Source organism: Populus trichocarpa, chromosome 4 (assembly GCF_000002775.5).
Source record: "Populus trichocarpa isolate Nisqually-1 chromosome 4, P.trichocarpa_v4.1, whole genome shotgun sequence".
NCBI lineage: Eukaryota > Viridiplantae > Streptophyta > Magnoliopsida > Malpighiales > Salicaceae > Populus > Populus trichocarpa.
In genome coordinates, this window is record NC_037288.2 from 9,326,726 (window position 1) to 9,342,835 (window position 16,110).

Consider the following 16,110-nt stretch of genomic DNA (forward strand, 5'->3'; position numbering starts at 1 on the left):
TATTATTGCACAATATAAAAAAGAAGATAATATTCATCTAGTTATAAATATTTATTAAACACTATAAACTTTTTCTAACAAGGAATTTTTTTCAAGTTAAAAAAATAGATGCAATTACATGAAGTAATGAAAAGTCTTCGCATGAAAACTAAACTTTTTATGAGTTGTGATCCTAGCTAAGACGTGTAGGTTTAATATAAATCTTGTATCCAGATTTATTAGTTGTTGAGTTTGACCAATAACTAGAAATTTATCTAAAAAAACAAGTTTTTGGTGAAACGAAAAACTCTCCAATACTTAAAAATTTAGTGTTATCCTAGAATAAACAAATATACTTATATAGAATATGTCAATAAATTATAAAAAAAATTATGTGTGGACAATTTTGTATTTTAACTTCTTATAACTCAAAAAAATATTTAACGTGTAAATATTGGAAAAACACTATATATGCTGACTTAGAAATACTATTCACTAGAATAATGTAATGAATGTTGTGCCTCTTTATCCAAAAAAAAAACTTAACACCAGTTATCAAGGGCATTGAAGTATTTTCATAAGGCTCATTTGTCTTACTAAATCAACCAAGAACAAATAAGTTCTTTTTTTTCCATTTAAAAGCACAATGAAACGAATATATTACTTACTTTTGGAAGCAAAAAATTTAAAATTGGTGTTAAAGGTTATTTTTGTATTTCTATAATGATTTTTCTCATTATTATAATATCATCTAAGAGGCAATTTAGTTTTTGATCAAATATAAAAAAATAATAAATAATTAAAATATACAGTGAAACGATGAAAGTGCCCTTAAAAACAAATTTTTTAAAACTGGAGTTAAAGGGCTTTTTAATCTTTTCACAATGATTTTTTTTGTTTTTGAGTTAATTTATAAGAAATTTGGTATTTGACTAAATTAAAAAAAAAACAAAACAAAAATGTTAGGCGTGTGAAGTGCACTCCTAAAAGCGTGGGAGGGGGCACATGCAGTGCCTCTCAATGTCAAAAAATACCCTTCCACCATGTCACTAGAATCTCCTACATATCCTCTCGGTGGAGTGATGCGTGTCGGCTATGGTGGTTTGATTTGTTTTTAGTAAACCTATATTTTTTTTTCTCTTTTTTTCTCTCTCCTCGCTTGAAAAGTACATTTTGGTCCTCTTTATTGTTGGTATTTCAACTTCAATCATTATTCTTTTTATTTCAAATTTCTATTCCTGATCCTTTTATAGAAATTTTATTTTTTTTTCAATTTCGTCTATCAATTCCATCACATATATTGTTTTTTTCCAAGTTGGTCTTTATTCTTTTAATTTTTTAATTTTTTTCATTGGTCTTTTTGTAAAAGTTTTATTGGTTTTCAATTTCATCATTAAATGCAAATTTATTGTATTAAGTTTTTCAATTTGGTCCTTATTGTTTTGATTTCTAATTGTTTTTCTTGGCATTTTTGTAAAACATTAATTTATTTTCAATTTCATCATTCAATCCAAATTTATTGTATAGTATTTTTACCAATTTGGTTTTCATTCTTTTTATTTTTTCCCATGTTGTTAATGTAATAACTCAGTTATTTCTCATTCAATCGTGACACATTGGTCAATCAAACAACATGAAAATAGAATTTATAATATATATATATACACACACACATCATCACGCCTATCGATACTTTCCACAACAGTGTTTATAGATCAATTCTAAAAGTATCATTAATCGATATCGTGCAATGCTCGTATAATCACATAATTCGAAATCTTAATATAAAAGAATACACAATACGATGCATTCATATCATTATATCTTCATACTTATAAGTCCACATCCCTGTTTCTAGAAAGTCATCATTACAAGTCTTTTATAAAAGTGCCGATCGACAAATACCTAGTCATTATATTGTTATACAAAATGCATATCACCTAAATATATGATTACATAATTTATAACAAAACACGTGGAACGAAGTTCTATGCACCTTGACTGCATGACGTCTCTGTTACAATTCAATTGCAATATAAGAATAAAAGAATGATTCTTGAAATAATAATAATAATAATAATAATAATAATAATGAACAAAATTACATGATTGAGCATTTTACTATTAACTTGGATAGATAAATTCTTATTGTGAACTTCATAAAGCAAGGTCATTAATGATTTCATCGTCTGATAATAATCTTATACATGCATCCCAATCATTCAACTTGAGCTCTAGAGTCCAAGGTTAACCCTTTCCCCGGTCTGCCTTGATTCAAAAATCTGAATACTATTAACCAAACACAAACTCGATATTCTATTATGATTATCTGATATAGGTTCTATTAGCCAAAACTAAACACTTTATTCAATCTCGGTCATCTGTCATGGATACCATTAGCCGAAGCTAATCACATCGTTCAATTCTAGTTATCTGTCATGGATACCATTATTCAAAACTAATCATGTTATTCGATCCTGATTAACTGTCATGGATACCATTAACCGAAACTAATCACATTATTCAGTCAATTATATCATGAGTAATCTCACACGACCATGTTTGAGTAGCAACAATATGCATAAAATCCATTGTAAAGATTTAACATAAATACGGATAATGGTGAAGACCACCTACCTGCTCCTCCCATGGAGTGTCGTCGTCCGTCTAAGGTCCAATCCCGGTCGCATCTCCTGATACATCAAATGATCACCAATCAATATTTTCGCATCCAGTAACCTCATAGACTAATACCATACACATTTCAAGAATACACATGTTCACATGCAAGTGTTCTTCATATCATATACTCATACAATGAAAGTCATAATATCCAGACATTTCTCTCAATTTAAATGTAGGTTACCCACATAAATCCTAGGGTTTAATTCTTGAGTCTCGTAGTGGGGTTAGGCAAAATTGACGATGGAATCGTCAACGAGAACTATATCATTTCTGTCATGAAATTTCATCAACGAAAACTAAGTCACTGCTAACATAAAAAATCGTCAGCGAAAATTAAGTCATTGCTGACATAGAAAATTATCAGTGAAACCTAAGTCATGGTTGACACATGCAATCATCAGCGAAAAATAAGTCACTACTGATCTAGAAATCATCAACGAAACTAAGTCACTGCTAACACAGAAAATTATCAGCAAAAACTAGAAAATCATCAGCGAAAACTAAGTCCCTGTTGACTCAGAAATCATCAACGAAAATTAAGTCATTTCAGGCACTACTTTCCCCTATGTTACGCCTAAAGTTTACACTAAGCTTTCCCCTCATTTAAGGTTTATACACTCAAAATCATTCATATTCATCCATATTTTGTTTTTGTAAAGGTCCGCACTTGTGTCCTTTCATTCCTTATTCTACTTAAATCTCATCATTTAGTTGTTTAATCTTGAATTAAAAAAAGTGTAAGAACCCTAAATCTTTCATTTTGAGTTTTCTCCCTCTCCATTGTCCGAAATCATGAAGTAACAACCAAGAAAGTGGTACCATTCTTACTTCACGATTTTAAACAATTCTAGGGAAGGTTTTGGGTGAATATCTTCTTCTCTTCCTCTCGATTTTCTTCTCCCTTTCTTCTACTGTTCCAGCCGGCCCTCTAGGCTCTTTGTTCTTCATGTTTTCGGTTATCACTCCTTTCTCTAACTCTCCATTCACTTAAACACTTAAGAGAAATAGCATGCAAGTTGGTTTGGTTAGGTTTTTTTTCTTTGAAGGGGAAGAGTTTCTGCATCTAAAGCTGCTGCCTTTTTAAATGGGATGGTGATGTTTTGATGTTGGTCATCCTTATTCTTATTCCTCTCTTTGGTTAACTTATGGTCGGTCCCCCCTACAATTCTCACCTAGAATAGGCCGGCCAATACCATTTAATTATTTTAGTTTTTGCAGTTAAAGTGATTTTTCTTTTCAATTTTACCCTTTAATCAAAAAATTATTTTTATTTTAATGTTAAATTTATTTCTCATTCTTTTGATTTTTTTGTCCTTTTGCTAAATTGAATTTTCTTTTTAATTTCAATCTCCAATCCAATATAAAATTTATTTTGTATTTCAATTTTGATAATCATTCTTTTAATTTGTTATTTTCTTAATCCTTTTTTGTTTAATTGAAATTACTTTTTTGGAATTGAACTTTATTTTTTCAGATAGGGTGCTTCGAGTCTAATGACCCGAGTCAAAAGTTTGCAAAGTTAACATGAGTTGATGTTTTTTTAAATGGGCTTTATAATTCTCTTTATTTTTTTTCTACCGTGTTAATCCAATCTCATGATTTATGTGACGGGTTTGACAGAATATCCCAGGTTGGCTCAGCCTTGATCACTAAGGTTATAAGTTTATTATGCTAACTTAAATTGACTAGAGATAATTTTTTAATGTATTTTTTACCCTATTTTATTATTCTATATTTAATGGGCCGTGAATTGAGTTGCTTTATTTGTCTCATTTTAAAAACATTTTTTTTCTGAGGTTATCCTGATCACTTTTCTTTTTATATTCAATCCATCTACTATTGTTTAATTAAAATAAAACCAACTTATTCAACCCAGTCGGGTCTATAAATCGAGCCTCAAATATTTTTTTCTTTTTTTAAAAATGTTTTGCAGCACCAAAACATTATCTTATATAAAAAAATAATTTGTCCCCATGGCAAATCACGACCATCAAACCTACTCACGTCTAATTAAAAATTTATTATAAATAGTCATCATCAATGAGCAAAACTAATCGGAGCTAACTTAAAATTATAAACATGTAATTTGATACTTAAATTAACCTAATTCATTATATTTATTATTATAACAATATCTAAATGGTGTGGGGGAATCACTGTTCCCCCACACCTAAATCACTGTGAATTATAAAAGTAATCCACAATGTTTTTTTTTTCAACTTTTCTATTTTTTCTTTTTTTTGCATTTATTTTTTCTTTTTTTTCATTTATTTTTTTTTGCCAAAATTATTTTTGTTGATTTTACTTTTTAAATATTGACCTGGTTAAAATTTTCATTTTGTAATTTTTTTCTTTAAAATACTGTGGATTGCTACGATATTTTTCCACATAGTTTTTCTATTTTATTTCTTTATTTTTCAAAATTATATTTGTCGATTTTTTTTTAATATTAAGCTGATTGAGAATTTAGTTTTATAATTTTTTTCTTTAAAACATTGTTGATTTCTACAGTGTTTCTCCGCATGGTTTTTTTTTTTATAATTTGCTCCGAAATTATCTTTTTTTATTTTATTTTTTAATATTGAGCTGATTAAAAATTACAGTTACAATATGTGAGGAAAGAACTGTAACTTTCCTCGAAAATTACTGTTGATTGCTACAATGTTTTTTCCCACATGATTGTTTTTCTGTTTTTGTTATGATTTTCTCTAAAATTATCTTTGTCAATTTTATTTTTTAAATATTAAGCTGGTTAAGAATTGCAATTACAAGTAAATACAAGTTTTTTCTCACAAAACACTATGGATTGATACAGTTTTCCTCACATAGTTTTTTTCCAGTTTCTTTTGTGTTTTCTTTTTTTGTAATATTTTTTTCAAAATTATCTTCGTCGATTTTTTTTTTAATATTGAGTTTGTTAGAATTTAACTTTGTAATAAAGCTTAATCATGTGGGGAAAGCATTATAGCTTTCCTCATAAAACATTGTGAATTGCTACAGTGTCTCTCCGCATGGTTTTTTTTTTGTTATAATTTTTTTCAAATTATCTTTTTAAATTTTATTTTTTTAATATTGAGTTGTTTGTGAATTACAATTACAAGTAATTACAAATAAGGCTAAATCATGTGGGGAAGCACTGTAGCTTTCATCACAAAACACTGTAAATTGCTACAGTGTTTCCAACATGATATTTTTTTTCTTTTTTTGGTGTTTGTTTTGTTTTTTTTTTTTCTAAAATTGTCTTTGTCGATTTTTTTTTTAATATTGAGCTGATTAAGAATTTAGCTTTGTAATTTTTTTCTTTAAAACACTGTGAATTGTTGCAGTGTTTTCCCATATGATTTTTTATGATTTTTTTCAAAATTATCTTTGTCGATTTTTTTTGAATATTGAGTTGGTTAAGAATTATAATTACAATAAAGTTAAATCATATGAGGAAAGCGTTGTGGTTTTTCTCACAAAACATTGTGGATTGCTATAATATTTCTTTAAATGGTTTTTTATTTTATTTTATTGGGAAAAACGCTATAGTTTTCCTCACAAAACATTGTCAATTGCTACAACGTTTTTCCTCATGGGTTTTTTTCCTTCCAAAATTATCTTTGTTGGTTTTTTTTTTAATATTAAGTTGGTAGAGAATTTAGCTTTGTAATTTTTTTTTGCTTTTTATTAACTGAAAAGCTAAATCATGTGACGAAAGCACTGTATCTTTCCTCACAAAATACTATAGATTACTACAAATCATTTTGTTTAGTCTCTAAGTTTTGTATTATCAACACAACTTTTTTTTCCGTCAAGAAATATTTACTCCATCATATCTTTAATTTTTATTACTTATTTAGCGCTGGTTCACAATTATAAAACTATCAAGTGCATTTGTTTTATAAGCTCGCGGCCATGTCATCTCGTAGAATACTCTAAAAGGCGTGGGGAAAGTACTATAGCTTCCCCCATGCCTTTTATGCATTAGTGTTTCACTGTGCACAGTGAAACTCTTAACTGTTTTTTTTTTGTTTTTAATTTTTTTTTTGTTTTTTTCCTGTTTTTATTTATTTATTTTTTGTTTTTTATGCTTTTATGAGTTTTTTTTTTTGGTTTTTTTTATTTTTTTTCTTTTAATGAATTTTATTTTGTTTAATTTAGTTTGTTAATGTGAATTTTTTTTTTAGTTATCAGACTTTCATGACACGGATCTCGGGTTTGACGAGTTAACCCGAATTTTTTTTTTTTGCTTTTTTCCTTTTTAATCAATTTTTTTCATTTAGTTTAGTTTGTTAATTTTTTTTCGTTTAACCCATCGATTTTTTTTTCTATTTAGTTATCAAACTTTCATGACGCTAATCCTAGGTTTGACGGGTTAACCTGATTTGACGGGTTAACTCAGTTGATTCAGATTTTTTTTCTTTTTCCTCATTAGTAACATGCTTATGTCTTTTCTTTGTTTTTGGTTTTTTTATTTTTAATTAATTTTTTTTTAATTTACGTTGTTAATGTTCAATTTTTTTCTATTTAGTTATCAAACTTTCATGACACGGATCCCGGGTTTGACAGGTAACCTGGTTTGACGGGTTAGCCCAGTTAATTCTGGGTAACCTGTCAATTTTTTTTTTCAATTTAGTTATCAAACTTTCACGACACGAAACCTGGTTTGATGGGTTAACCTGGTTTAAAGGGTTAACCCAGTTAATTCAGATTTTTCTTTTCTTTTTCTTCATTAGTTTTTTTTTCTATTGGTTTTTTTTCTAATTAATTTATTTAATTATCACACTTTTATGACACGACCTTGCAGCCAGACTCGCATCCAAGGCTATTGGGTCTAGTATTGCAGTTAGACCTACCGGGTCATGTAAATTTAATGTCATTATTAATATTATAAATATTACTTTTGGGTCAGGTGTTACAGCCAAACTCAAGATTCTTGAATATAGTTTTGCAGAAAGACCTAACACTTTTAGATATTAGCTTTTTTTTGGTATTTTTTATACAAAAAAAAATTAACCCGTGGCATCGCGCGGGTCATGTAACTAGTTTTTTATTAGAACCCGTTTGGTATATTGACTGTTTATTTGCTAAAATTTATTTTTTATTTTTTATTATTTTAATATTAAAAATAAATTTAAAAAATAAAAAATATTTTTATATATTTTTAGTTGTAAATCACTAATATCAACCACCCTGTAAGAGAGAAGTCAGGAGTAAAAGAAGCAAAGAAAATTACTGGTAATTAGTGAAGACACGTTCCATGTCTATGTCGCGCCACTCTGGTAGTTATAGCTATCGAAGGTGGCAACGAAGCCCGCCTTCATCTTCATCTCCTCAAAGAACTAGATTCTATCCTATACTTAGATTTCTTCTGTCCAATAACTCAAGCAATCTGATTCTCCGTTTTCTTTTCTTACTCCAAATTCTTAAAAGCAAAATAAGAAAGTGAAAGCATAAACAACATGATGAAGACCATCATTTCACGCTTGCTACATTCACAGTCTCCACCATTTCTTAAACCCCAGTAAGTGCTAGCAATTTCTAAATAACATGTTAGTGATTTTGTTTTTTCATTTCTTGAAGTTATATGGCTCTATTCTCATCTGGGTTTTTATCAATTTTCTGAATTGAATGATATATCTATAATTGACTTGCTAAAATTACAAGAAGTTAACTAGGTAGGAGGAAGTTTTTTCTGATGATTAAATGAAGGATTGAAAGTGTTAATTACTTACAAGAATTTGTGTTTGTCAACACGGATATGACCACATTTGATGACCATTAAACATACATGGCTGGATTATTAATTAGCTTTTTAATGATTAAATAGATCAAAGATGAATTATGGTGAAAAGGGAGATGGGATGATAAAATGTTGTAATTATAACTGTTCGTGAATCTGCTATGCATGTTAATGAGTGATCATTGGAGAGGATATTCGTAAAAGATATGAAGGATGCTGGGTGAAACAGGGGTATGCTTTTGGGGCTCGTTGCAATTGTTAATGTGCTTGTCAAGTTTAAGGAGATAGTTTATCTAATGGTCAGTGTTGGATGTATCTGAAGGTGATAAAAGTACCATAATGTGGCTGAAGCGAATCATACATGAATTTTAATGGACCCGATGTCATACTAAAATGATCTATTATGATTGATTCACACTTCTTTCACATATTTTCTTGCATTTTTTTTTATCCAAACCAGAGATTTTAAATCATTTCATCCTGAATTTTTCCCTCAATAGACCGAATTTATATTATCGCATTACAGCTTTCGTTTATTACACCTGCTCCTGGTTTTTAATCCATTATATCTTCATGGAAAATCATTTCAGTTGTTACCGAGACAGTTCACTGTTTGCAGCTAGAATTGGAAGATTCTTGTCTACAGGCTCTGAGAAGGTTGATGGATCATCAAAACTTGAAGAAGCAGAGAGAGAGGAATTTACACCTCCAAGAGAAAAGGTTTCTTGCTCTGTTATAAAGAGACACCTCTCAGATGATTATTCTCTATTTAGAAGTAGTTGATATTATTTTCTTGCTCACTAGAAAGCGATTGGTTTAGCTACTTGTTTTAGGTGGAAATGGATTTGTTGGGTCACATATATGCATAGAAGCTCTAGCCCATGGTTTGAATGTATCCAGCTTGAGCAGGTATTACTTCCTTAATAGGGATCAAGAAAGAACTGAAGGTTTTAGAATACTGCCATTGCTAATTCAACTTTTACTTATCAGGTCGGGAAAATCTTCTCTACATGATCCTTGGGCTAACGACATAGTCTGGCATCAAGGTTACCCATGAGTTGTATTTTCGTTGTTCCTTCCCTCCTTATTGGAATGTGAAGAGTAACACTCCTTTTCATTCTTTGCCGACAGGAGATCTGCTTTCACCTGATTCACTAGGGAATGCACTGAATGGAGTGACCTCTGTGGTATGAGATCTTTTAATCAGTTCTCTTTAGTATTAGATAGCATGATCAGAAGATGAAAAGGAGAAGAAAAGTTGAGTTCAAGTACTGATATTAATCATATAATTTTGTATTTGCAACCGCTGATATGGTCTTGTCAATCATTATGGCATGTGTTGGTTCTTTTGAGTCTTTTGACAAATTAGAGCATGTTGTTATTGAATAGACTATATTTGTTAGTAAAAAATGACAGAATGATCACACTTTGGTTAGTTGCAAGTTAGAAGTTTGTAACATACAAGTACATTCGTGAAGTTTTATGTTCCATGCAGTGATACGTATTGGATTATCATGTGCATTAATGATAGGGTTTTTTAGAGGAGAGATTTTTAGTTGTTAACTTGTGCTTGTCATTCTAATTTCTGCTAAGATTACTTTAGCAGTTGGTTTACCTAGTGTGGAGACCTTGTAATTATCCTGTCTGTTTTTAAAATGAGGTATTAACTTCTCAATTAGTTTCATAAGAAAACATTAAATCTGATTACAACTTGACAAAGTAAATGCTCTAGTTCTTCATCAATTGTAAGTTTGAGCTGTGAGAATTCTTTTGATGCTTGGATAAATGCTTCAACATTATTCTAGTTCTTGTTCTACTGCGAAACTCGCAACGATTGCATCTTTAGTGATATGATTTGTTTCATTTGATGGTGTAAATTTTTGTGGGTATATTGCTTTGAGACTGCTAATTTGTATATCAAAATGTTGTGGCATATATACACAAACACAAATTTTTGCGCTAAGACACAAATGCCTCTCTAAGTTTGTTGAGTTTCAAAACTTTGTATTGCAATGAAAATCCACTTTTAAATAACATTCTTGGGTAGATGTTGGTTGTTGTTTTGATTTTAAGTCAACTTTTGTAGATCTCATGTGTTGGAGGTTTTGGCTCAAACTCTTACATGTATGACATCAATGGAACTGCAAATATAAATGCTATTAGAGCTGCCTCAGAACAAGGTTTGGTCTTTTTCTCTGAACATTTCCTTTTTTTAACTATTTAATCATGTCCTAAATATTCAATATATGCCTATCATTAATTTAATTTTTCAGAAAATTTCTGTCATAGGATTGAAAGATTAGTTGGTGATTTATGCAAGAATAAAAAAGCAAGGACAAGAGAAGCCGCTCTGGCTAGAGGATGAACTAGGAAGTAGAGAGATTGCCGTTGTTTTTTTTTATCAGGAATTATCATCTTTAATAATCTTTGAGTTATTGCCTTAGGTTGATAAGTGCCTCCACATTCTACCAATAGTTATTGGGCTCACATGCCACATTTAGTAGGACAAGACTAGTCCATTGGCTCGCGCTATGACATAAGATCAAGCAAAAAAAATTTTAAGCGCAAAAAAAAAAAAGACTAGGCATTGGTGACATATCTCCTAAAAAAGAAATAGATTTTAACCATAAATTGAACAATATTTTTTATCTAATATTGAGATTGAAAAACATTTGATCTACTTAGGTTAACGAGGGTTGACCTGTGAAATTCACGGTGATAATCTTGAAAAAAAACAAATTGAAAAGATCAATCATTAATTAACTCAATAATAAAGGACAAATTAGGTAAAAAAAACAGCATTAAATTAAAAAAAAACCTAATTAAACACGAGTCAACTAAGCAAACTCGCGACACACGTCATCAAAGTCAATAAATTTTTTATTCCAGAGATTATTTTCATTTAATTATATGATAATGAAACGCTTGATAATTGTTTTAGGAAACATTTTCTTTAAAAGTAAAAAAGTCATGACAGGCACGTGGCGCCAAGATAGCAAAGGTAGATCATTGATAATAAATGGTGAAATTGCATTCTTTTAGGTTTGAGTTAAATAAAAAAAATAGATCATCGATAACAAATGATGAAATTGTATTTTTTTTTTAAATTGAAGGGTAGAAAAAACATTAAACAAAAAAAACAAACAAATAATAGTCCGGTGGATTAACTTGTTAAACCTGGAAAATAAAATAAAAAAACAAACATTTTTTTTTTAATTTCTTAAGGGGATGGACAACAAATGTTTATTTTTTTTTTTAAAGACAACAGACGATATGCTTTTGCTTTTTGCAGAATCTGGTGACCAGAAATTGCTGGAAAAACAGGGCCTAGGTTTTTTTGGCTTAAAAATTCATTTTCAATTCATTTTCGACCCAAAACACTTAGAAAACACCTTGAACATCTTGATAAGCCTATCTATGGCCTCAAAAAACAAAAAAAAAAGCTCAAAAAACCGAAGTTAACCCGAATCTAAAAACATTCCCACGGTCAAATCTATCTCCTCGGGAAATGAGAAAGAAAAAAACACCTAGGTGAAACTTTTCTCATGAAATAGAACCCATTGACACTGATTTAAACCATTTTTGTGGTTAGAATCGTCGTCAACGGCTACTTTCTCTCTCTACGCTGAAATCTGGCTGTCCTCTCTTGTTCTTCTCACAAAAAAAAAAAATTTGAAAAATGAGAGAAATGAACTTTGGTACCAAAATTGAATTTCTAACAACTAAAGGGACCGATCACCTATAAACCGAAAAAGATGGGGGCTTTTGTATGGAATTCAAAGCCGCCACCTATTGTAGCCGTTTTTTTTGCTTTAATTTTCTATCTTTCAATCCAATCCTCTCTTTTAAAAAAAGAAAAAGTAATTGAGTGTTAATTTGGGCTCAAAAGAGCTCAACTGTGCAAAAAAAATGTTTAAGGACTAATTAAAAGTTTAGAAAAAAATACACTATTCCAATGCAGCGTGATTTATGAGAGAGTGAACAATGCATTATCAACAGTAAAAACACCACACGGTTTAGTTTTTGTTAATACATGATATAGGATTTTTCTGTAGTATGTTTATCATTTTCCTGATAATTGTATAAAATATTAGGCTGTTTAGCTGGGATAATCAAATATTTGGACATGCATGCATCTTGTATATTATCAAGATAACTTGTTAAGCTATTGCATATTTAAAGAATTGTACATCTATTAGTTCTATGTAGCAAAAGTCCATAATTTTAAGATTGGTGAAGATAAAAGCAGTTGGATAAAGATGAATTGAAAGTACAGGGACAAAAGAAGTTCAACACTAAAAAGAGAAGGAATACGTTTACAAATCTGATCCCCCTCCCTCTTTATAACTTCTGCTTGGAGCGCTGAGATTTTCACCATTTTAAGGGAATTTTGGATCAGGGAAACCCTCCAGTAGACTCTTCTTTTCCTTTTACATAAAGATTCATGAAAAAAAATTAAAGGGTTTGTGACTGTAATTGTTTAAGCTTTGTTTAAGTTTGTTCTGAATATTATTCTCTGAGGTCCTTGATAAAGCTGAGTATATGTCATCTCTGGAATCCGTAGTCCACAATCAAAACAGAAGTAATGGTTATTCTGCTATGACATGGTGAAAACAGTTGGGAGAAGTCTTTAGTGAAGCTTATACCATTCGGTTCTGTTATAAAAATATATTAGAAAGTATTTTATCTGTTTTTTTCTCTTAACAGAGAGAGATCATTATGCATGTTGAGTTAGGGTTTGCTAAAATCTGTCGTTTTGGTGCTCTAGTAAAACTGCGATTGTAAAAGTTAATGATATCCTTATTCTCATTTAGATATCCTCTCATACCAAGATTCTATTACCTTTTCCTTCATGTTCTATACTTTAACATTTTGTTAAGGTATTTATAATGATGGATGTAGTTCTAAGGTGGAAACCTCCATTTCATGTTTGATTGAAATAGTGAGCTGCCTGCTTGTTTTCTTCAATAACTTGCTTGATTCCTGCAAATATTTTTCCTTAGTAATCTAATGGGACACAGTAAGGATTTAGTGGTCATGAATCATGATTACTGAAACTTGTGTTCATGTGGAAAACATGTTTCAGGTTAATTTGATGGCTGCCAAAATGTGTTGTTATTCACCTTTTGCATGCTTTTCCAGGTTTACATGTTGAGAATTGATAAATATTGCTGGAATCCTAATTGTTCATGGATGTCTTCAGGTGTCAAAAGATTTGTATATATCTCTGCTGCCGACTTTGGTCTGGTGAATTATTTACTAAAAGGATATTTTGCTGGAAAGGTACAATTTGTCTACTCGTTCATATATTATTTCTCTATAATTAAGCTTCTTGTTATTAGGCCAAGCAAATTGTATGATATTTCAGCACTCGTAGTTCCTATACTTGTCCAGTCCCTTACAGGACCAATCCACATGAAATCTTTTCATTTCTATACATTACTTGTAATGCTCAAAGATTTGTATCTTTATGGCATCAGTTTTTTCAGATCATAACTAGCTTCTAATCTTTCTACTTATGCAGAGATCAACAGAAACCGAACTACTGGATAAATTCCAGCATGGAGGTCAAGTTTCCCATTCTCTTGCTATTGAAATTTGACATTTGGATAATTCTCACATTGCGTAGTAGGGTATTAGTCCAACACAGTTTCAGTTTTATTTGTATAGTCCTTGAATTACAAGTGTTAAATTGAAGTTTCAATTGAAATTTATTGTTCTTGACAAAGTCATGCCCAGCTTTTAAGTCCTTCTATTAACATCAAAATTGTATCGCAAGAACTTGTCCTGATCTGTTACACTGATCTTCTTCCTTATTCAAACTTTCCATGAGTTATACAGCTGAATCTTTACTATATATTGTAAGTTCTTGCTGGCTCCATACACCGGCAATTGATATAAATGAGCATTTGAGGATATTCTTTTATTTTCTTCCTATTCTGGCAGTTTGTACGGTGAAGTTAGAGAGAGCAGTTTAATTCCTATAACCACTTTCCTTTTATTTTTTTTCATTACAGGTGCAATACTCAGGCCAGGTTTCATACATGGTACTCGCAGGGTTGGGAGTGTTCATTTACCTTTAAGTATCATCGGGGCTCCACTGGAGATGGTAATGCACAAAATCTATTCCCCTTTGACGCATTCTTCTGATTCTGTGTCTTACATATTTTACATTCTTCTAGAAAGGACTGATATGCAAGTAATACATGGTTAGTCTTCTTTATTTTAATTTTCATGAGAAGTTGTTTAAGCAAAAAGGAAAGATAAAAATGAATAGGAAGTGCGCTTTGTCTGTGGAGAGTGAACAAATGCAATTGTAGCAGTACTGATGCACCATAGTGCTGTCCTTGGATCTAGCATTCCAGAAGTATTCACCAATTAGAAATTTCTCCTTGGATGATAATTGTTTCTTTGGGATGCCATGGTCCATGTTTAGCTACATGTTTGATATAAAACACCCTCTACTCATCATGCTGGTTAATACCTTTTACATATATACCTTCTAATTGTATTTAAATCCACTCCATTATGCAATTACTTGGTTTCATACTCTTTGAAGCTCAAGATGATGATAATTTTATCTTCATATTTACAATTAGTATATGGATTGCAGGTCCTCCGACATGCTAAACCACTGACCCGACTCCCACTCATTGGTCCTCTTTTTATACCGCCTGTAAACGTCACTTCAGTGGCAAAGGTTGCTGTAAGAGCTGCAGTTGATCCAGCATTCCCTTCTGGCGTTGTTGATGTATATGGTATACGACAATATAGCCAGCAAAACCCCGCTTAGGCTCAGTCTGTGCTTTTGTTTTTTTTCCTTTAATACAAGTACAACAATGATGTAGCTGATCTTTACTAGCAATGCCACTGTCCTTGAACATTATAATCTGATCCCAGTTCCAATTGAGATCAGATCATTTTTTTATAAAGATTTTATGCAATGTGATGCACTTGATTACACATTTTTTGCTTCTAGATTGTTTCAGGATAGCCCACACTAATATTGACATTAAAGAAATAACTTTTTTTTTTTTATTAATGTGGGTGTCCGGATTAGCTTGCGCGTACCTTGACTAATTCTACGGGTTCTAAAATTAAAAACCACGTAAGCCTTAGTAGCTCTAAAGAGACTCGAACTTGTGATTATTAAGGAGCAAACTCAAGGTTGAGCTATTCTTATTAGAAATAATTTATTTTTACAATTAAGGGAAATGCGATGGTCATTGACTAAGTATCATTGAGACCAAAATAAACCTATTCTAAGTTTCTAATTGGCACTCGAAATACGAATTTACTCACAGGACAATAATTGTCTGATGTGTTGCTGATCTATTTAAGATCACTGTTCATGTTCATAGATGGATGCACAGGATTGTGCCCGGAGTTTGGCGGCTCTAGATAAAATGACAGAGATCGGAGTTTGATAAATGCAATCTCGGTCCTCTACCCTGGTGATGGAGGAGAAGCAATGTGATGGACGTAAAGAAGACCAAGAAGAAAGCTTAGGCATTGAGAAGACAGGACGAGCAAGAACGGAATCAAACCTGGGCTGAACATGTTAAACTTTGAGCTCCTAGCCATGCATAGACTGAGATGATATTACAGGAATTGGATTTCGAGAGTTTCAGATGTCACAAGAGGATGGTGCCTAGCTACTAGGGCAATACCAAGCTTGTCCCATAAATCTGAACTGTTCCTGAGGAAGTCTTCTTCAAACT

The 16,110-nt window shown here is 31.1% G+C and overlaps 1 protein-coding gene across 1 annotated transcript; it reads left to right on the forward strand.

Annotated features, from left to right (window-relative positions):
- Positions 1–7,874: 7,874 nt before the first annotated feature.
- LOC7494569 (uncharacterized protein At1g32220, chloroplastic) lies at positions 7,875–15,352 on the forward strand. Its single transcript, XM_002305254.4, has 10 exons — positions 7,875–8,170; positions 8,980–9,109; positions 9,210–9,298; positions 9,380–9,435; positions 9,521–9,576; positions 10,476–10,569; positions 13,593–13,672; positions 13,914–13,956; positions 14,407–14,498; positions 15,003–15,352. Exons 1-10 carry the CDS (start codon positions 8,109–8,111, stop codon positions 15,180–15,182), a joined length of 882 nt encoding a protein of 293 aa, XP_002305290.1. The 5' UTR covers positions 7,875–8,108; the 3' UTR covers positions 15,183–15,352.
- The last annotated feature ends 758 nt before the right edge of the window (positions 15,353–16,110 follow it).